The sequence below is a fragment of the Euprymna scolopes genome, chromosome 18 (assembly GCF_053919585.1).
Source record: "Euprymna scolopes isolate OS-2025 chromosome 18, ASM5391958v1, whole genome shotgun sequence".
NCBI lineage: Eukaryota > Metazoa > Mollusca > Cephalopoda > Sepiida > Sepiolidae > Euprymna > Euprymna scolopes.
This window is the reverse complement of record NC_136499.1, coordinates 129,217,524-129,241,962: the sequence shown is the minus strand read 5'-3', so window position 1 is coordinate 129,241,962 and position 24,439 is coordinate 129,217,524. Positions and strand designations below refer to the sequence as shown.

General features: G+C 31.4%; 1 protein-coding gene across 2 annotated transcripts in view; it reads left to right on the top strand.

The window, feature by feature from the left end:
* The window catches only part of LOC145297821 (uncharacterized), a 139,710-nt gene that overhangs the window by 18,821 nt on the left and 96,450 nt on the right, over positions 1 to 24,439 (top strand). For both annotated transcript variants that reach the window (XM_080144142.1, XM_080144143.1), the window contains exons 2-5: positions 10,066 to 10,168; positions 11,815 to 11,893; positions 21,817 to 21,861; positions 23,554 to 23,649. In XM_080144142.1, the coding sequence (XP_080000268.1) occupies positions 10,066 to 10,168; positions 11,815 to 11,893; positions 21,817 to 21,861; positions 23,554 to 23,649 (323 nt within the window). The remainder of the gene's footprint in view (positions 1 to 10,065; positions 10,169 to 11,814; positions 11,894 to 21,816; positions 21,862 to 23,553; positions 23,650 to 24,439) is intronic.

Genomic DNA, 24,439 nt, shown 5'->3' with positions numbered 1-24,439 from the left:
ACAACCAAAAATGTTTATAGAGTTATTCCCCTTTTACCATTGATTTTTGCTTTTTATGTCTCTTAATTGTTGATTCGCCATTTGTTTATAATGTTTTTTCTTTCATACGATGAACTTTTCTTTTTGTCAAGTACTAACAAAATCTGAATTTTCGTATTTTTAATATTCCTCTTAAATAGATCCGATATTTCCTTTATTATTTACAAATGGAAAGAGTGCAAGATGAACCAACCTTTGTTTTACGCTGAAGGATAACGATGATATACAATTCCTGTATTTCTCATGATGTTCATTTTATCAACAGAGTTTGGACGTCTTTCTTCTTCAGACTCCTGTCTGCAACTAATTTGCCGCTTAAAATTCTTAACGGCTAGCCTTTTCCGAAAGAGACGCTGGATACGTTTTTTCTGAAGTTTAAATATATCAGCGTTTTTCTTTTCTTCATTAAAAAAAATTTTTCTTTTTTATTTCACTCTTAGATATCGCCGTTGTTGCTATGGTAATGGCTTATTTGTCTCACGTTTTTGGATTTTTAATCATTAAATTTTTTTATTTTTTTTTTATTAATACGATATTGACATACTTTAACTATCGTCACAATACCAACATTTCATATACATACCAACATTTCATATACATGCCGACATTTCATATACATGCCGACATTTCATATACATGCCGACATTTCATATACATAACAAGTGCAAACATTTTTATTGCTAATTGAACACCTTGCATAGACACATGTTAATAAATCTTTATTTTGACAAGATCTGTCATATTGTTGAGCACTTCTATGCTAGACTAACAAAGATACAGCACGTGACTTTGCTGTTTCTGATCGTACAGCAAAGTCCAGCGCTGTATCTTTGACCTTGACAAATAGTATGCTTCATCCTTAGGTTGGAGACCATCATCGTGTCAGGTTTGGTTATGATCGGTCCAGTGGTATGGACTGTAGAGGTTATATATACATAGGCTATAACCTTGACCTTTACCTTGGAAAATGGTGTACATCATCCCTAAGTGGGGGACCATCATCCTACCAGCTTTGGTCATGATCGGTCTAATGATGTGAACTGTAGGAGAGTTGTACGCATAAACACATATGAATGCTGCTACTTTATATATAGATGATATATTGGATTGCTAATTGTAATTCAGAACAACTTATGAATAATAACAAATCATTATTGAAGTATATTTAGTTTCATATCATTTGTTTATCTGATATCTCGCAACAATTGATAAGGATATACTTTGCTACGATAACAATCGTAGTTTATATTTGTTTTCTGCGATTGTTTAAAAAGGAATACAAGATTTATTGCGTCCGATTACACCCCACCCAGATTTGTATAAAATAGCGACATCAATCTATATATAAAGCAAAACAGTCTGTATGTGTGTTGCAACATCACAGTAAAAAAGTTGATCTAAGAGTCAAACTAACTACGGATTTGGAATCGGCATCCAATGTTCTTATTGATTCTAGAAGTTCTTGAACTTTTTTAAAAACTTTATATTCAAAATTAAAAGTATATAAAAATAACACTAGAAACATGAACACACACACACACACACACACACACATATATATATATATATATATATACTAGATATCCAATAAAATCAGGCGAAAGTTATAGCCCGTTGACTTAGAGTAAATGCTTTATGCGAAACTGATGGTTAAATATGATTAAATTTGTGACTATCTTGCAAAATACTAATCCCTATTAATCTCCAACTGAACGTTGAACGGATACCATAATACTTAGTTTGTTGTGCCTTATTATAACAAAGGTCCATACAAAATTACGATCAGATACAATCCAGTAGTTTCTAAGAAAAAGCGAAATCGACAAAGAGATACAATATAGATGTTACAACATTTTTAGCCAATCTTGTCAAATCATTGTTCGCATTTGGTGTAATTTTTTTAACGTTAAAATAATCTTTTCATTAAAATGGATGATAAATAGTTAAATATTTTCACAATCAAAAGAATGTCTTTTTATTGTGTGTTTCTTTGTTTTAGACGAGCAAACTATATATTAGATCTATTAACGAAAACAAAAAGGATGTTAAGACCTGGTAGAGTATTGGCCTGGGTCAGGCTATATTACAAAGAATAACAATTTCACAAGCAATCTCCACCCGCATGTATATGCTGATCAAGCGCCCAGCATTCCCAAATAGTCGCCTATATGGTACTAGCCAGGCTCCAACTTTGATCTAATGAGATCTGTGCAAAAAATTAAGTCACCAAACATTTTTGTTAGCTCAGTGGATAACGCATGCACCTTTTTAATTCAAATATTTTATGCCATTTTGAAGATTCGAATCTCACACGACAATTTCTTTTTTTTTTTTTGCATTCCAGTTATTTTTTAGTCAATATCAATCATCATAAATCTGAATAATTTTGTTTTTTTTGATAATAAAAAAATGGATGAAAAATATTCAATCAATGTTCTGAACTTTTAATCTTGGCTATAAAATTCCAGAAAAGTTAAGAAACACGACATAGCTGAGTACTTTAGCTAGCATTTAATATATCTAATATATAAAGTAAAGTAAGTCTCTTGTTTTTGTCATCGATAGTTTTCTTCCAGCCCTGCAGGCAGGTCTGTGTGGTACTTCCCACTGTCTCTGGGTGCTGCTGCAGTCTAGCTGATTCCAGACATACTGGTAGCATTACAAGTTGATTTTTTTTTCTTTTTAGACAATTGTTATTTTGTCAACTTGCATTAAAAGAGCTATGTAAAAGATGCTTAAAACCGTTTGAGTTATGTAAATACCATCAATAGTTCAAAAGTTATGAGAATTTTAAGTGCCAAAATTTAGGCTTTTCTATGGACATTTTTCTTTAGAAAAAGTGGGCTAAATTCGGTAATTTCGCCACCATTTATTTTTCAAGCTATTCTCATGAAACTTGGCACTCTTATGTAAAATTGTGTGCTCTTTCTGATTATGCAGTCAAATCTAATGTGTATCTCTTTACCATAAGCCATGAATTATAAATCAAGATGTACAAATTTCAATTTTTTTTAAACTGGCGCATGGTATCATACAGTGGGTGTTTATTCATAAACAAAACTAAGTATTATACTGGTATTTAAATATAGCTTTATTGAGAGCAGGCATTTTCCTGCCTCTTCACCGAAGGAGAGCTTAATCTGGATGTAGCCATTGAATACCTAAAGAGCATTCATGGCCGGTATTTACTACTCCCCTCAAAAAAAAAAAAAAAAAAAAAAATTGAAGATATGAATTAACCTCTGAAATAAATCAAATAAAATTTTTCATATAGATTTTGGATTTCTGTAAAAGATGGAAATTCCCATAGTCGACCAGAACTTATGCATTTTGGGACCAGTCCAATTTTCAATTTTGTAAATCCTCTCTATCTGGCCCAAAACATAGCCCTATTTTTTTGAGATGCAACCATAAATCGTACTCTACGTGAATCCTTGATGTAGCTTTCACAATACCAGGATACCAGGAATCCTGATAAGCAACAACTATATATTCACTATTTGATGGTCATTTTTGTCATTTCTATTCTGTTGTTTTACTGAAAATTCAATTATGTAAACAAAGAAATAAAACGGTAATTTTTTACCTTGTTTCCACCTTAACATTTAAAATGATTACTTTATAGGTTTTAGTGTATGCTGAAAACGAATATCGCGTTCAAATTTTCTGCAAATAAATAGTTTTCAGGATATTAAGTAACGTCATTTCTTAACCATTTTTTTCACAAACCCAAGAACCTATGTGCAAACGCACATACCAAGATGGTTATCAGCAATGACATAAGAAATCACATTGCTTAATATCCGGAAAGCTACTTTAAATTTAATGTGATATTCGTTTTCAGCATACCCGAAAACCATAATAGGTAGTCATTTTAAAGAAAAATGTTAAGGTGGAAGCAAGGTAAAAATTTACAATTGCATCACAATGGAATTCTTTATCAAACCGCTTAATTATTATTATTATTATTATTATTTAGATATCCTCAGTTAAAAAAAAAGAATGGTTTTGTTTTACAGATTCGAAAAAATGGTTTCGACAATGAGTTAAAAATAAAAAATTATACAAAATACTATTAGAAACCCACCCAATAAATTTCACAAGGACATTTATTGGTTGGGGTTTCTAACAGTATTTTGTATATTTATAAGTCATTGTCAAGATTTTAAAGACCATGTGGCTATTTTTCTTGTGTAACGCTCGACACTAATTTTCAAAATAAACAAACATTTTACATTAAACACACTAAAAACTTATCCAACTAGGTAGAAGAGTAACTTATCTTGCCTTTGGTAACATTTATTTGGGTGCTTATGCACATGTTATTGTGCTATTTTTTTCAAATAGTATCTTGAAGTTAAATTCAAGTTTCACAATATCTTTTTTTATTTAATTGTTAGGTGAAAGTACAGAATAGTTAGCAAATCATCCTTCCCTCCCCATGTTAAGAATGGGTTTCTAAATAACGTTATTATTTCAGCATGGTAGCATAAGTGCACAAGTACCTTTTTTATTTGTTTTTTGTTATATATATTTTTACCACTAAAAACACAATTCTACCTCAAGTACAAGTAAGAAGTTATAAATAGCATGATAACAGAAACGCATGTACTTAGTACATTTGTTTGTTTTTTAACGCTTTTAGTACATTGTACTGAAAGCGTTAAAAACAACAAAATAGTTTTGGCTCGGTATTACTTGGAAATTAAATTTGAAAAACTTGAAAATAATTTTTTTTAAATTAATAAACTCAGAATAAAAAATGAAACCTTTTTTTTTTTTTTAAATTTAGAAATTTTAAAGCAGAAAAAACAGTTTTCTATTTTTAAGAGAATACAAACGAAACTCGTTAATGTGCTGACTTTAGTCAGCCGAGTGCTAGTCAGCGCTGATTAGCACATACCAAGCCGTTTTCCCCGTTAAGCGGATTTGAATTTCTATAAAAGATAACGTTTTAAAGAAATTTCCGCACAATTAATAATTATTAAATATTTACATATTATACATGAAAATAATTCTGAAACTGTTATCTATATGAAAATTGATGATGTATGCCGATTTCTTATTGTTATGGCTTGCAATAAGCCACAAAGAAAACAGAACAACGGAATAGAGTTTAAACAATGTATTACTGGAACAACAACGTAAAAAGGTTACGACTGAAAAGAGTAGTAAACTTCACCGAGCAGGCGAGGGTTGCTCTAGTGTTTAATCCACACCTGGGATCTAAAGGTCTATGGATTATATAATGGATAGAACAGTTCATTTGGAGGGTGATTTCCCCACAACATCCCCCTCCCAAGCTGATTTCCGCGGTTGTGAAAATCAGTATTTCTTCATTTTGGGGCAGACCACCAAGGGGTCTGTGCGCTTCCTTTTTCTGCCGGAACGTCTTGGTTCTGACATCCCTTTTGGAGGGTCTATGTCAAAACAGTCATACACAGTTTCAATCGCCTCATTGCCGTCCTGCGGTGGTTCTTCTTGATCCTTGTAGAAGCGTTTTCTGATTTGGTTCAGGTGCCTCTTATGTTGGAACTTTGGGCCCTGAATGATGTATGTAACATGGACGATTCTTCTTAAGATCGTGCCCTGTTTCCAAAAAAAGAAACGTTATTTCTAAAATGTCTAAAATGCACGTTATCTCTGCTGTTAAACAGTTTCGTTGGCATTGTAGAAGTTCTGTTGTGTACTATGTTTGGGTAGCAGTTTATCAAATACGGATTTTATTTTCTGTCCAAACATGATTTCTGTTGGGGATCCCGCATCTGGTTTGTTCAGATTTCTCGTGATTCTGTAAACTTGCAGAAATTGCTGAAGGGCCTTTTCTGTCGGTGTACCGGACGCCTTTTTTAATGCCCTTTTAAGCGTATCGATGAAGCGTTCGGCCTGGCTGTTGCTTCTGGCATGGTACTGGGGTGTCGTAATATGCTTGACTTGATACGTCTTGCAGAATTCTCTGAACTCTGTCGAGGTGAACTGTGTAGCGTTGTCGCTAACCAAACAGTCTACAACCCCAAACCGAGCAAACAATTCCAACAAAAAATTTGTCGTTGCCGTGGTCGGTTTTTTGCATCTTAGTACCTCTGGCCATTTAGAGTAAGAGTCAACTATTATCAGGTAGTAAAAATCCTCCACAAGTCCCGCATAATCGATGTGGATCCTCGACCATGGTTCTTCAGCCTTAGGCCAAGGTTTTTATGTTATCGGTGGTGATTTTGCAGCCAAAGCACAGCCTTTGCATCTGTTCACCATGTCGGTAATATCTTGGTCCATAGCTGGCCAATAAACAAAACTTCTCATTAGGTTTTTCATTCTGTTTATTCCTGGATGCCCCATGTGAAAATCCCTGAGAATTCTTTTTTGAAGGGTTTGGGGGATGACAACCCTTTCACCATATAACAGTATTTCGTTGCAACCAGAAAAAATGTCTGAACTGGTGTCACCCAGTGCTAATTTCTGCTTCTTGGTTTGAATGAAATTATCATTTAGGGATTCTGACTTAATTTCCTGAAGTGTGACCGGCAGTTCGCGGATAATATTGTTTATCATGGTTTTTGCATCACTATTAATATGTAGTGCCGTGATTACTGAATCTTCAAGAGGTTCCATTTTGGCAGGAATCAGTCTCAATAGACTGTCTGCATGGGCTAGTTGTTTTGAGGGGAGAAATTGAATTGTACAATTATATTTCAGCAGAATAGTTCCCCATCTTAATAGTTTGTTCGCAGTGAATGTTGGAAGTCCTTTTTTTTTTTTTATCCAAAAATGGATATCAACGGTTTATGGTCGGTTTGAAGAAAAAAATATCTTCATACAAGAACCGGTGGAATTTTGAAACTGCAAATATAATTCCTAGGGCCTCTTTCTCGATCTGAGAATAATTTTTTTCCGCTGGCAAGAGAGTCCGTGATGCGAAAGCAATAGGCTGTTTCGAGCCATTCGGCATTCGATGTAGCATGCACACTCCGACACCATATTGACTAGCATCGCTAACTACTATTATGTCCAACTGTGGGTTGAAATGCGCTAGGAACAGTTTTGAAGTCAGGATTCTTTTTATTTCTTGGAATGATGTCTGGCAATCTTCTGTCCACTCCCAAGCCTTATCCTTTTTCAGCAATTCATTAAGTAGTGCGCGCAATTTGTGCATATTTGGGATGAACCACTGGTAATAATTTGCCAAGCCTAAAAAACTCTGCAATTGAGTTATGTTTACTGGTGCTGGCATTTCTTTAATAGCCGTCACCCTATCTGAGTCTGGGCATCTGCCATCTTTATTGATTATTTGACACAGGTATTTAATTGTTTATAAAAAGAACTCGCATTTATCTGCTTTGATCTTAAATCCATAATCTTGTATTCGACTGAATACTTGTCTGATATGTTTTTCATGTTCCTCCCTGCTTTTGCTCGCTATGATAATATCATCAAAATATGCGATTGCGGTGTCCAAGCAGGACAGCATAGTATTCATTACTTGCTGGAATATTGCGGGTGCCACCTTGACACCAAATGCGAGTCTTTCGTATCTGTACAAACCCGGATGAGTGTTAATACAGAGGAGTTTAGCGCTTTTGTCATTTACCGGAATTTGTAGGTAAGCATCACTTAGGTCGATCTTAGAAAAAAACTTGCTGCCATTTAATTTCGTGAACACTTCTTCTAGACTAGGTAATGGATAGTGAAAATCTTCTAAGGACCCGTTGAGTTTGGTCGCGAAATCGGTGCAAACGCGAATTTTCCCGGATGTTTTCTTTATGTAAACTGCCGGAGCAGCCCACTCACTATATTCAATTTTAGCCAGTACACCGATGCTTTCTAATCTGTCTAGTTCCTGATTTATTTTGTTCAAGGAAGCGAACGGGACATTATGTTTCAAACACCGGTTGTGTGCCAGGTTTCAAACTTAAAATCTGCGGCCATTTTTGTACATCTCCCCAGACCAGGAGTAAATATGTTTGTGAATTTTTTTTTAAAACAAGTTATAAGTTTCTCCATTTTTGCTGGGCGAGTATCTATTTTCTTGCAAAATGTGGATATAGGAAGATCCCAGAGACGAAACTCCTCCATGCTGTCAGAACCGAACAGGTTCTCACTATCTTTTAGCACATACAATCTTAGTTTTTTTGTTTTGCCCCGTAAAGTGACGTTTGTAATTAATTCACCTGCAAAATGAATTTTTGTACCATTAACAGCCGTCGCCGTTCTGTTAGTTTTTAACATAGTTGGCTTTCGTAATATTTTCCACGTTTTGAGATTTCTTATTGAAAGATCCGATCCACTGTCTAATTGGAATTTAATAGCCTTGCCGAAAATGTTAACCATTACATATTTGCGTAGATTTTCATCTGACGTCCTTAGTTCTGGTTTGACGTACATGGCTTCTATTCTGAGTTTTCCTACAATGCAAACTTTTCTGACCGATCTTATTGCATAAATGGCATCTTTTTGTTAAAAATGGGCAATCCCTTACCCAATGTATTCTACCACATCTGAAACAAGCGCTCGGTGCGTTTAGTTTCAGTGGTTAGTGTCTGTGTGCCATTTCAACGTTTTTTTCTTAGTTACATTTTTTATATTCGCGATGCCTGCTTCGGTATTTCTTGCATCTTTTTTTTATAATTTCTACTTTTTGACAATCCTCAGTCAATTTTCGAAATGTTAAGTTTGGTTCATTTTCTAATTTTGTAAGGACTCTGCACCTTATTTCTGCATCTTTTCCCGAGGTTAACCCTTGCGCAAACACAAGACATTTAAAATTGTCTGCTCTTCAAGGAGGAGGGAGGTAGAAACTTGGTTTTAGTAGTACTTTTGGTAGGGCCTCCTTATTTTAATTAGTACTTGCAGTAGTGCTCTGGAGGCTTCCTGAGTTTTATTTTTTTTACTTATCACTTCAAAAAATGGAGTCAAAGATTGCTTTGTTGCGGATTCGAATCTCTGCACTGATGATTCTCGAAAGGATGAAACACTAGTGTCTGTAGGTATTTAATAATTATAGTAAATAATTATATGAGTCCTCGCGCGAAAGAGCAGGACATAAAATGTTTTAAATAATAATAGAATAACAATAAAAAAGACTTTCGCTGGCGAGGACTACTATTGAGCGTAACCAGTTATACAGTCCTTTTGAAATTTTCATCTCTATTTTTCTCGTTATCTACTGAATATTTATTAATGAAACCTATATGAAATATGTTCCTTATTAAATTTTAAAGATTTTCTATTTTGAAAGAAGTTTAAAAAAATTTAATCTAAAGAAGTTATTTTAAAGTTTTGTTTAAAAAAGTCAGATTTTCTCATTATTCAGACCTGTATTACAAAGAGGGAGTTGCAAAAAAGAGTTGTGGTGTGAGGAGAAATACAAACTGAAACAGAATATTCAGACCTGTAATAATACAAAGAGGGAGTTGCAAAAATGAGTTGTGGGTTGAGGAGAAATAAAAACTGAAATAGGAGAGTTTTTATAAATACATGCAAAACTACATGCATTTTTTTAAAATCCATATTAATAAATTAAATAAAATATAATCTTAAAGATACGATACAAGTTAGAAAAGCATTTCATCCAAGGTATGAAAATTGTTAAACAAAATGTTTTTACTATAGGCTTTAAAAATAAAGGTACAAGATTCAATTTGAAATATATTTATCTTCAAAGTGCACTTTTTATACATTTTACAAAGGTATTAAATTTTTATACCTTACTTTGTAAAATTTATAAAAGTGCACTTTGGAGATAAATAAATTTCAAATTGAATCTTGTACCTTTATTTTTAAAGCCTATAGTAAAAACATTTTGTTTAACAATTTTCATGCCTTGGATGAAATGCTTTTCTAACTTATATATATATATATATATATATATGTGTGTGTTTCCTTTTCAGATTAAATATGTTTTTAACTCATTTCAAAGTATTTTTTAACATATTTTATTAACTGTTTGCTCATATATATATATATATATATATATATATATATATATATGAATTTATTTTAACCAATTTTCATTTTGACATCTTTATTCAGATGAAAACAGAGAAGACCTCCGAAAAACGAAAATCACTAAAGAACTTTCGAGAACCCTAAAAGCTTTGCAAGGGCAGCAACTCTTGGATGAACCAGTGTACAGGTTTGTAAAAAAAAACAAAAAAAACAATAAAAAAAAAACGTACACACACAACAATCATTTAAATTGATTTTATTCTGATTATTATTTTTTTACAAGCGGCAAATAGGGATACCTCTGCACTTATTAACACTGAATGAAAAATTGCCATTTTTCTTTCTTATTATAATTGCTATAATTTTTGAGTTTAAAGTTTAAAAAAATTAAATCGCTAACAAATTAAATTATTAACTAAATGTAAATGTAACGAGAACTATTTGGTCATTTAAATCAATTCAAGTTTGTTGTTTCATATCGACTCTTACCGCGTGGTACAGACAAAAATAAAATTACTGATTGATTAGAAAAAGAGGTACTTGTACAGTTTAATAAAGACATTAAAAAATTGAAAATATCGAAAAAAGGTTATATTGTACGTATCCGTTTTGGACTGAAGATCTCCGAAAAAAAATTTCACTTAATTTGATCGAGTAGTTTTTTTCTTTTTTTTTTCAGTGGAAAAACACGTTTTTTATGAGAGCACGTTGAAGTCAGCCATTATGAAATTTATTGAACACTCCAGGGGGAGATAACTCCAGTGAAAGCGCCGACCCCCCACCCATCTTTAATACTAGGTTTTCTTCCTAAAAATCGAACCTTTTGCTCGGTATCATAACAAATTGTTTTTTCGCTGTAAAAAAAAAAAACTACTTGATGAAATGAAGTGAAATTTTGTTTTGGAGAACTTCATTCCATAACGGCTATGTACAATATAAGCTTTTTTTTTTTTTTTTTTTTTTCGATATTTTCATTTTTTAATGTCTTGGTTAAACTGTACAAGTATTAAAAAAGAAAATATTAAATATAACGAAATTGATTGAAGAAAATATTAAATATAACGAAATTGAAAAAGAAAATATTAAATATAACGAAATTGAAAAAGAAAATTTTAAATATAACGAAATTGAAAAAGAAAATTTTAAATATAACGAAATTGAAAAATAAAATTTTAAATATAACGAAATTGAAAAATAAAATATTAAATATAACGAAATTGAAAAATAAAATATTAAATATAACGAAATTGAAAAAGAAAATATTAAATATAACGAAATTGATTGAAGAAAATATCAAATATAACGAAATTTAAAAAGAAAATTTTAAATATAACGGAATTGAAAAAGAAAATATTAAATATAACGAAATTGATTGAAGAAAATATTAAATATAACGAAATTGAAAAAGAAAATTTTAAATATAACGAAATTGAAAAAGAAAATTTTAAATATAACTAAATTGATTGAAGAAAATATTAAATATAACGAAATTGATTGAAGAAAATATTAAATATAACGAAATTGATTGAAGAAAATATTAAATATAACGAAATTGATTGAAGAAAATATTAAATATAACGAAATTGATTGAAGAAAATATTAAATATAAATTGATTGAAGAAAATATTAAATATAACGAAATTGATTGAAGAAAATATTAAATATAAATTGATTGAAGAAAATATTAAATATAACGAAATTGATTGAAGAACAGAATTAGGATACCCACGTACAAAACGTAAATAAATCGGCAATCACTTTTTTTTATAGATGGAATTTCTATGTTTGCTTTTATTTTTTTGTAAATTCAAATTTCCAAAACTTCTTTTCTAGCAATGAATTGTCCAATAAACTATGCGACATCTTGGAGGCCATTTTCCTCCATGGGCTAAAAGAACCAGTTGCCCATAAGGTAAGCAACAAACATTTAACTTTTTCTTTGCAAAATATTTTTTACATTTTGTTTTTGTTTTCTTTACTTCATAATTATCTATAATCTGTGTCTGTGTATGCCCAGCTAGAAGTAAAAAACTATAAACCACAAAGTTAGTAGTTTTTAGATCGACGTTGCCTTGGATGAATAGGCGCTTGTTAAGATACAGTTGACAAATTGATTTTCTTTTTTTAAATATATTGTTTTAAGCAAAAACAATATTATGTGCTTAATTGTCATATCGAAAATAGTAATATATCCAAAAACTACGAAAAATCATTGAGTAGAAAGTTATTTTTACAGAAAATTGGGTAAAATTGCATTTTTCTTAGAAGTTGTAAAGAGGTTAAAAGCAGGGGACATAAACTCTGAAACGAATTTTTGTATCATGACTGCAATATTTATTCTCTATAGCGATAGACGTTTTTTTTTTTTTTTTTTACTAAAAACACAATAGCAGTTGTTCTATTCAATGCATTTTCATAATTTTTGGTTCTATTACTATTTTCGGCATTACAAATAAATATGTAATATTTTTGCTTAAAACAATATACTAAAAAAAATAGATTTGTCAACTACATCTTAAAATGAGCACCTTTAGTTCCGTTGGGATGGGGAGTTGATTTTCACGCCACATTATGTACAAATTAAGAAGAAATGAGTTTTTTATCAAGGAATTAATTCCCTTACGTCAACTCCTTCCTTGAGAAATCTATCAAAATGAGTTGTCTTTTGACCATTGAAGGTACAGGTGATAATAACTAAAAATAAATAAGATACATTGTCACAAAGACTAACCCTTCACCTGTCTGACTCCAGCTCAATATCACAGCACTTAAAAAAATATGGCTGCTATCATTCTGAATTCTAAAAGATCATGGTCAGAAATACCAAGATCCTACACAGATTAAATATTTTTATGGGACATAGAGAAAGAAAAAAAGGTTGGAACAGAAAAAGGATGAGATTTTGGTCTCCAAATAAAATAATAATCTTTGAATAGAATGAGATCATGTTATTAGGTTCCAAATTGGTTGAAAATTTCGCTATTGTAGGTAAATTCCAATTCTGTTCAATGGAGCATCCAGAGTAGCAGGTAATAATCCTTTGGGAATGGAAAATTTTAGATTTATTCTCATTTTTTTTGTGGTGAAATATCCGTAGAAAAATGTTCTCTTTTATTAAGTAAAATCCGACCGTTCAAAATGAATATTCCATTCAGCTAAAAATGTCCATGATAAGATCAAGATAATTGGAATTTAAAACAGGTTAAATGTGTTATTTTAAGAGTGGATTTAAAAGAAAGATTAAAAAATAGACTTTAAAAATAAACGGTAAGTTTAAAAAAAAAACAAAACGCTTATGCAAATTTTTTGAGTCTTTAATTGAATGAAGAAAAAAAAATGATTTAATATTTTCTGTATATGTGCTGAATAGCAAAACTATATCTAGCAAGATTTAATAATTTTGCTAATGATTTCCCTCTGAGGAGATGAGCCTACATCGAAAATCCATGGATTAAGGAAATCTCTTTGAATGTTTTATTCTTTGTTCAAACAAATTTTTGTTTTGAAAAATGTTTTTGAATAAAATTTAAATATAAAAAAAACTGTAACTTTTTTATTTAGCTGGGATTGTCTTATATAAAATATTACTTCCCAAAAATATTTTGTAAGACGAGATTCATCGATCTGTGATCTAATTCTATGGCCAGGCTCATTGCTGCTTAACTTTGGTGATCTGGTGAGAACCAGTGTGTCAACGTGATTAGGTGGGGGACCATTTGGGAAGGCTAGGTGCTGTATATACTGCAACAAAACATAGAAATTTCCAGGTTCGTATCTGGAGGTTTTAGAGTTAAGTCACTGGAAGCGATGCACCCCCCCCCCCCAGTCTTTAAGACCTGCATCTAGGAGAAGGAAAACTCTGTAAAAATCTGAGGTTTACTGTCAGCCATTGCATGACAAAGATTGTCCCAAAAATCATGGTTGGTCCCGCACAAAGCCTTTGCATTAATAAGTCATCTGTGTGGATTTCTGAGCAACTTAATGTTGCAATTGCTGGGAGAGTCCATCTTATATGTATACTAGACTACCCGTGACCTGTTTGGTCAGTATATGTTATAGCTAGCTATGGAATAGTGAGTATACAGAATTAATGTATAAAAGTGCAAGAGAGTATACAGTATTGTATAGACGTGCAAAAATTGAATGCATGTGTGCACGAAAACAAACATGGCGACCAGTGAAAACCATACTGAATACATTGGATAATAAAGGTCTTAACATCATTGCCCTTAGATTAAACAAAAAAATCATTTATATAAGAGGAATGTAATCCGTTGAAAAAATTGAAAAAAATTCAAAGAAAAAATACAATGAGGGATTGTGCATTGTACAGGTCTACCATATTTTTTTTTTGTGTGTTAACAGCCTTAAAAATATCAAGAAATGAGAATTAACTGGTTAAGTAATATTTAACGGTGAGACCTTTTCAAAGTAAATCTTTAAAAAATCAAAATCCCCTCCCATTCAACACACACATATTTTTAAGTGTTTCTACGTATTTTTAAAATGTTTGAAACTTCTGACCCCACCCTCACCCCATTTCCCTTTTCTGCCCACACCCCCACCACCAAACTTTAAAAAAAAAATGATAACGATTACATGTTTCACTATGTCACCAAGAAATGGGGTCTCATTTTATGTTAAAGTTATGTAGGAAAGTGATCCCCCCACACTAAAAGGATAAGTGTATAAAGATTATTTGATACTGGAGATATTCATACTCGTACCCTATGTCCAAAAGAGAAGAGATATAACATGAGAAATATTTGGAATCAAGTCTCCCCTTGCCGTTATTTCAGATCATTTGAAACCATATGCATATGTATGGAGTGTTGTTGCTCCATTTGGGCTGATGCATCTGATACTAGTCTCTCACTCCTGGGCAGGGTTCCAAAGAGAGTCGCCGACCTGATAGATCCTGAACTGTCATCCAAGCTTTAACCTCTGTCTCATCAACAAAATGTTGCATCCCTCTGACAAGTATTTTAATAGTGAATACTTCAACAAAGTACATGCATTTGTGTCCCCTCAACGTAAATACCCCCGACAAGCAGCAAAGTCCCACCCCTACACAGTAGAGATCCCTAAATGTAAAAAAAGCCTTCTACTCCAATATTTTCTTTCCCAGAACTGCTAGACTTTGAAACTCCATTCCGGGATTCTGCTTTCCCAACTGTACTGACATGCAGAAGTTCAAGTGTAATGTGAACAGATATCTTGCTGCTCAACTCCCTACATAGTATCCCTGCAATTATGTCCCCAATATTAGCCCCTACATCAGAGTTGCACTATGCCTTGTTTGGGGTGAAAATGGAATAAAAATAATTCTTTTTTTTTTTTTAAATAGCAGCAAGTTTTAGTCTCCCCCCCCCATCAAGGCCAGAGGTTTTAGGGAAATATATATATATAATTATATAAGTAGTTTTATTTAAAACTAGCATGGTTACCCGGTATTGCCTGGGTTGAAATGAAGTTCTGTTTGAACACGTCTAAGGATATTAATCATTTTCATCATGGTATCATCGATACCCCCACAACAATTTCAAAAATTAAAGGGCGGATAAAAACATGTAAATGTAATCGCCCAAAAAACGAAGTATGTGATAGCCTCTCCACCAGATATATCGGCAGAAGGGATACAAAAAGAAGAAACAATTCTCCGGATATTGAACACTTTTTGTTGCCCATACGTTGCCCCCCACCCCCAATAAATCCAAACAACTTTTGTTTCAATAAAAATAGCAGTGAGTGTTTGAACGACCACAAAAAAAAAAAATATCAACCATGTAGGAAGGCTCGAATCTGAATTGCGAATGAAGGGAAAAGGTGATTTGGAATGTATTTTGTCCACTATTCTAAGATGACTTACAACTTTATGAACCTGAAAAAATAACTTTATAAACATTAACGCGTGCATAATATGCAGGTTTTTTTTTTTTTGGTAAAGGGACTTTTTTCACTGACTTTTTTTTTTTCGTAAGTAAAGGAAATTGATTAGCTTTTTTTTGTGTGTGGGGGGGGGGGTATTTCGATTAGCTTTTTTTTAGGGGGGGGGGCTCTTTTTTTTTTATTTATTTTTTTTTTTTTTCTAAAAGTGTGGCTTAAGTTTGAATTCGAACCGATCTATATAGCCGTTTCAAGAATAATAAAAACAAACAAATTAAATCTTTTCAGTTTATTTGTAAGTGGTTTTTTTTTTTTGGGGGGGGGGTTGAATATTTAAAATAACAAAAACAAAAAAAACCCTAACATTTTTCTGTCTAGATGGAATTGTTTTTTCAGACTAGAAACTTATTGAGATTACCAAATTATTTTATTTGGTGAAGAGTTTTTTTTCTTTTTATGTTTCGTCGAAATTTCCAAGTAACTCCAAATAAATTAAAACAATTTTAAATATAATCGTTATTTGAAGTTTATTAAATAACAATTTTAAATATAATCGTTATTTGAAGTTTATTAAATAACAATTTTAAATATAATCGTTATTTGAAGTTTATTAAATAACAATTTTAAATATAATCGTTATTTTAAGTTTATTAAATAACAATTTTAAATATAATCGTTATTTGAAGTTTATTAAATAACAATTTAAAATATAATCGTTATTTGAAGTTTATTAAATAATGATTTTAAATATAATCGTTATTTGAAGTTTATTAAATAACGATTTTAAATATAATCGTTATTTGAAGTTTATTAAATAACGATTTTAAATATAATCGTTATTTGAAGTTTATTAAATAACAATTTAAAATATAATCGTTATTTGAAGTTTATTAAATAACGATTTTAAATAGAATCGTTATTTTAAGTTTATTAAATAACAATTTTAAATAGAACATTTAAAACAATTCTCTCACTAGAAACAATAACTAACATACCGCTGTTTAGTAAAATCGATTTTTCTTAAAAATTGTAAATAAGGTTGCCTTTTAATTGTATATTTTGCAAGAATCATTTTATATATATATATATATATTGAAAGAATCATTTTATATATATATATATATATATATATATATATGTTATATTATATATATTGAAAGAATCATTTTATATATATATATATATATATATATGTTATATTATATATATTGAAAGAATCATTTTATATATATATATATATATATGTTATATTATATATATTGAAAGAATCATTTTATATATATATGTTATATTATATATATTGAAAGAATCATTTTATATATATATGTTATATTATATATATTGAAAGAATCATTTTATATATATATGTTATATTATATATATTGAAAGAATCATTTTATATATATATGTTATATTATATATATTGAAAGAATCATTTTATATATATATGTTATATCATATATATTGAAAGAATCATTTTATATATATGTTATATCATATATATTGAAAGAATCATGTTATATATATATATATATATATATGTATATATATTGAAAGAATCAGTTTATACAGGATGGGCCAAAATAAGGGTCCTATCTTTAAATTTAAATAACTTCCACAAAATAAAAGTTAAACTCACCAAACTTTGTGTGTGTAGACTGACCTTCCGAGATTTTTTTGAAATAAACAAAACAAAATTTGGCGGAAAAACACTTAAAACTTACATGAATTTATGAATTTTTAAAAATAGGACCCTTATTTTGGCCCACCCTGTATATAGAAATAACTGAAAGAATAAAGTAACGGACCTTTTGTATATATTAATCAGATTGTAAACAAACAGACAGACAGGAATACGAATTTATATATAGAAATTTCCTTGACTCAACTTATGCCATCGATTTCATTAAAAATTTTTCTTTTTTTTGTACTTGATTTGCTTATTACTTGCTTCTAGCTGTGCTCTCTATCGATAGCAATTCTTGTAACAAATGAGAACCCAAAAGATTTTGGATCTTATAGAGTCAGTCCTGAGTGTCCATGAAGTTTTCCTTATCAATCTCAGAAATTTATGATTCTTAAGTCGCCTTTCTTTTTCTTTAGGATAAAATAATTTATTTTCCTTGTAACCTAATCATGCTTAGTTTCATCTGCTCTTTCACATTTTTTTTCTCACAGTTTTTAAATCATAAAGTGCTCCCATTTTCAAGACTGTCAATTTTTAGAATTGACTACACAAGTTCTGGTGCATATGTTAACTGCAAAATAAACAGTAAGGAGAAAGGTACCCAATTATATTCAAACAACCTTCCTTTCTCATAATATCTGTACTAGAACTTATACTTGATTTAGGGCATCATCAGACTTCTGTATGCCAGTACAGGTAATTGTTGCATTCACTATTTTTTTATTTTATGCAACATAAATGTAACAGTTTTCTAATTTCAAAACAATTTTTACTGTTCATGTACAACCGCTTAATGAACAACTGCTCCTGCTGTTTTTCTAGGCAAGTTACTCAAGAAAACTGATGATGGACAAAAATCCTGAAAGATATTTGCCAAAAATAAATTCTCGATTTGTTTTTTTTTTTTTAATTTTTTTTTATGCTTAAAAAAAAATTAAGAAATCGAATTTTTAAATGCAATAACAAATCTGAATAAAAAAAAGATCAATTTTAATTTAGATAAACTGGCATGTTTTTTTCTTGTTTTTTTTTTTTTTTAAACTCTACCAAGTTCCAGCGCACTAGATGCAATGCATTGCATTCTGGCCTACAAAATATACTTGGGAAACTCAGGCGACTGGAAAAAAAACTCGTCCTTTTTTTAGAAAGAAAGTAAATCTTGAGGGGACAGATCTCGTCATTGCCATTTTGTTTGTTTTTTGATAAACATCTATTGTTATAACAAACATTTACGATTTAATAATTTCGTAAAAAACAATGTGAATGTTAATAACGTGAATGTTAATAATGACGTGAATGTTAATAATGACGTGAATGTTAATAATGACGTGAATGTTATTAATGACGTGAATGTTAATAATGACGTGAATGTTAATAATGACGTGAATGTTAATAATGACGTGAATGTTGTTAATGACGTGAATGTTGTTAATGACGTGAATGTTGTTAATGACGTGAATGTTGTTAATGACGTGAATGTTGTTAATAACGTGAATGTTGTTAATAACGTGAATGTTGTGTTCATAGAAATGGAATGTCAGGATCATAATTTACTTATTCTAATATTTTTAACACAATTTATTCACAGAAACCTTAAATTATTTACAGAACGATATTCAGTGTCCAGAAAAGCCGCCCTCTTGTTTTTGGTTCCCCTTGGAACTCTAGTCTTCTATAAAAGGCGATAATTTTTATTTTCCTTATTTAGTTACTCCCCTTTTATAGCTATAACAGCAAACAATTTTTTTTTTTTTTTAACTCTAGCATTAATTTTTGTCAAATATCTTTTGGGATATTTAGAATCAACGATTGCCTGTCATCAGTTTGCTTGAATGCCATGCCTAGAGAAGCAACAGGAGCAGCTGTTTTATGTAGTCGTACATTTGTCATGCATAACTCTGTTGTACATAAATAATAAACCCTTTTTTAATAAAAGATAAAATTATAGAAATACCAGATATGTTACGATGTCGGTTCAGTATGTACGGACCCACCGATCAATAACCCAAATCATTTTTATTTCCTCATCAATTACACACAAACCCAGATCATTATTTCAAATAGATTTATTTGCAGACGGTGAAGAATTTTATGGAACCTGAGGAGGAGATGTACTTTTAAAATGTAGGCTTCATTTTCGTTAACTTTGTTTGGAAATCATGTGAGACCCTTGATTTCTGTTTACTTGCTGAGGTCAATTTTTGAACCCCAATCCTTTAATCATTCTCTTTAACCAAACATACAGACTGAATTATGAAACGGATGAGTAGAGAAAGCAAGGATAACAATAAGATTAGTAATGTTGCTGCGCTTCACTGATATCTTTTTATGAATTCTTTCTAGAATGATATCGGGTACTCATGAGAGGGACCATGTGAAAGTTGCCATCATCCTTAAGTGACAGTGGTTCTGTGAAATGAACTAAATTTGAACTTGGCAGACCCAGATGGTCAGCTTGTGTCGTTAACCACTGGGTCACTGTCATATTGGGGGTGGTGGGGGTCACTCGAACTTTCTTTCCTTCGTATAAAATCAAGTTCAGAATCTAGTGTATAGTGTTCTTTTTTTTTTGTTTTTTTTGTTCTTTGTCCTCAGAAGGGATGTAGCTAGTTTTTCTCTGCACTATTATTTCCATGATAGGTGCTTGATTGAACCCTGATCTTGGATTCTTTTAAAGATATTTGCAGCAGTAACTCAACTTGTTACCACAGCTGAAAAAAAAAAAAAACTTTCCCTTTTTTTGTATCTAACATCTGGAGCTTCCATGAATGAAGGTCTTGGATATGACCTTAAACTATATCCAATGATGAGACCCCCAGCTTGCGGGCTTTGGGGAGTGTAGAGCCACCCTTTAATTACCATTGCTCCCAGGTCCACTCTGACCTGGAGTGGTAGTACCTGTTAGGGTCCCAACTATGCGTTAAATAGAGATTGACTTGGAAAAAAAAAAATATACTCTATTAAATTTTTCTTCGAAATAACTGAATACGGCATTAAATAACCTGAAAAGGGTTAATATGCTGTAAAGCAAAAATAACCAACCAATTCATAAATGAAGTTTCTTTCCCAGAACTCCCCATCTGTGGAGCACATTATCACAGGACTGTTTCACTGTAGACTACAAGACTGACCAAAAGACGATCAGAGGTTACATCAACTGAAACCCTGAATGAATATTAAACATCATCAAATCTTAAATAAGAGAAACATCTAGGTTATCCTCGATGGTCAAACATCAAAACGTGATGTAAATGCGAGTGGTCCTTGAGGGTCGATCCTTGAACCTTTATTATTCCTCGTATTCATAAATGACCTCCATGATAAAATTGTCTCAGAGATGGGTATATTTATTGATCACGCCATGCTCTATAACAGACACAAGAGGAAAACAAATGAACGCATATCCAAGGCAGTGACTGAAACCTGAGAGGAAGACAAAAAGTGATGGTTACATTCAATGCTGCCAAGACTAAGCTTTTTTTCAAAAAACCTTCTCGACCATTGATAGCCATGGCTAATGATACGTTACATGAAAGCTCTTTTATCGAACACCTGCGTTTTAACATTCACAGGGAACATGAACTGGAACACATAGATGAAGACATTGCCAAAGCTGCTGCAAAGAAGGTGGGCTCTCTCTACAGTGCTAAAAAGTTACACCTGAAAGTATCTTGTCCCTCTACAAGGCAACCATTTGCTCATGTATTGAGTATTGTTGCCACATTTCAGCTGGTGCATCTGCTACTAGTCTCTCACTCCCAGACAGGTTAAAAGAAAGAGTGCTCGACCTAATAGATCAAATTCTAACCACTATCCTATCGTCAAAATGTTGCATCTCTGTGCCTATTTTACAAGTATTTTAATGGAGGGTGCACTAACGAACTCCAAGCTCTGGTACCCCCTCTGCATAAATACTCCGACTAAACCGACAGGCAGCAAAATCCCACCCCTACAGATCCCTAGATGTCAAAAAGCCTTCTACTCAAATAGTTCTACCCTCAAACTGCTAGATTTTGGAATTCCCTCCTGATTCGCTGTTTCCCTGACTGTAGTTATATGCAGAAATTCAAGTGTTATGTGGACAGACGTCTTACTGCTCAACTCCCCACATAGTATCCTTGCAAATTTTCTCCCAAATAGTGTAGCTTCCTGCATCCAAGTGGCACTGTGCCTTGTTTGGAGCAATAAAGCAGTAACAAAAAACATGCATGAAAATTTTTTTTTCATAGGGAAAACTGTTGAATTTGTTTTTTTATTTTCAGCTGAGGATGTTTATGCAACAAAACTCTGGCCAGGTATCAACACTTGTAAGTGTCCTTCATTTCTTTGCTTGTTTTTAAATAAAATTAAAAATTGTTTGGTTTGTTAAAATCTTCTGCTATTTTTTTTTTTATTTTTTATTTATTTATTTTTTGTTTTTGTTTAAGCCTCCAGCTTATTTGCATTTGCAAGTTTTATTTTTTATAAATATTTTACTTTAGAATTCATGATGGCAAAAAAAAAGAAGAAAATTTGAAAAACCGTAAATAAATAAATAAATAAATAGGCTGAATCACAATTAAAAAACAATTTTTTTTATATTTATTATATTTTTTATTTTATCTTTCTTTTTTTTTTTTTAAACAAGTTTCATGTATTTTGTTGGCTTGTTGTTTTGTGATTCAATAAACACTTCTCATAACACAGCACACATGAGCATGTATGAAAATAGCAGCAGCAGCAGCCAAAGGATGGATGTCAAACGATTGTATGAGCAGCAGGAGCAGTATTTGGACACATATGCAAATTAACAAGTGTGCTTAGGCTTGCATCTGAAGAAATAGTAAAAAGGACACCACATAGTTGGAGAAAAAGTCTAAAGAAGATAGACTTGTAAAGTGAAGGTGAAAATAAACTGACTGTGGCGCCAGCATACGGTTGGAAGGAGGAGATATGACCCAGATTAGATGGACATGTAGTGGCGAGAAACTCTTGAAGTGGAGTCGAGACGGGAGAGTAACCGTAATAAATGTTTTGTTAAAAAAGAAAATATGCCGACCTGGATTTTTATTTTATTTCTTTCCAGTTTTATTTTTATGAAATACTAAAGTAAGCTTTCTAGTGCCAGGTAGAATTTCCATGAACAAAGTTTCTTTCCAAGGACTCCCCATCTGTTCGTAACAATGGCATTGACAGTTTTTGATTGTGCTGACACATCTTTATAAGCAGCTCTGACAAAGTGTTTACAGCGATAAAGAGAATCGACTTTACGAGAAGCAGAAAAAGCAATGGAAAGATTTGATGAGAAAGAGCAGGAAGTTTAGGAGTCGATTCCTCTTCAAGGAGCTGAGCCATCCATGAAAATGTTGGGAAGAAAAGGGGCACACCTACGAATGAAAGGAACAAGCTGAGTCTTAACAAATCTCCACAATAGTGGACCTAGAAAAGAGCAATGTCAGGAATGTATGTTTCTACAAAGTTGGTTTGGGTTTGCTCGGCAGCTGACAGGAATAACCGGATAAGTGCAGCTGAGCGTTTCTCAATTTTTAATGAATGTCTTTTTTTAGCTAATATGAATCTATGAAGGCTACTAAATTAAAGAAAATACAAAAATGTCAGTATTTTCTATGTACTAGTCATGTGACGAAGATGTAAAAAATTCCCAAAATCACATAATTTGATCAAGTTTTTTTTTTTATTCAAGAAAATCAAATTTTACTCTGTTTCAATGAGGGTGAAAAAATGAAACCCATTAATTGGGGGACAAGGGCAGACAACCCTAATGCACGTGGAAACAGTCAAAATAATTACCTCCCCTTATGTCCTCTGAAGAAATATGGCCTTGTCTGTTACTTATCAGTAAAAAAACAGCAAATTTATTTTTCGTAAATAAAAAAAAAAAAATAATACTTGATCAATGTTTGTAATTTTTGAAGGGTACAATCATCATTCCGTAGGCACAATATAAAAAAGTTTTTCTTTTTGTTTATTGAAGTGAATTTTTATTTTATTTTTTTCAGAACTTTTGGAAGTTTGTCTGCAAATTCACTCATAAAAATGTCATCTCTCAAATCCTCGAGCTGAAACAAATCAAAACAGATGTTGGATACTGCCGGGTAAGTCGGAACAAAATAACTTTAGCTTGACAAAAATAAGAACGATTAATGTGCGTAGTGCTGTGTATATATACCATGCTTTTCTCTCTGATCATGATTTTTACTTATGTTTAATCATTTTTTTTTTTTTTAACTTGAAAATTTGTTTTATTTTGAGCTTTTTACTTTGATTTATTTTTTAGGATTTAATCGTTTATTGGACATTTTCTTTAATAAACTAAATATCTCTGTGTGTTCGATTGTTTCTCTCTGATAATGTTTTTTTGTTTTTGTTAATTTTGCTTCTAATCTTAATCTAATCAAAATACTAATACTGAAATAAAAAAAAAAATGTACATATCTGTTTTAAACTATGTCTCCTTAAAATTGGTTTTATTATTTATGTTTTCTATGTTTATTATATGTCCTATTAATATTTGTTTTTATTTTCCTTTTTTTTACTTATGTTTAATCATTTTTTTTTTTTTTTTTTTTTTTTTTTTTTTTTTTTAACTTGAAAATTTGTTTATTTTGAGCTTTTTACTTTGATTTATTTTTTAGGATTTAATCGTTTATTGGACATTTTCTTTAATAAACTAAATATCTCTGCGTTTAATTGGTTAGATTGATTATATCTTAAGCATTCGGCATAATAGTGACTGTTCACTAATCGGTTGGTAGATTAGGGCTTATACCAAAGACTCAAAAACAAATATTATTTGATACCTTGGTGAATGCTCAACATTATAAGATAAAGATCAAGAGTAAGTGGAGCAGTCCAGAAAAAGGAGTTGCACTCTTCTTTATGTAT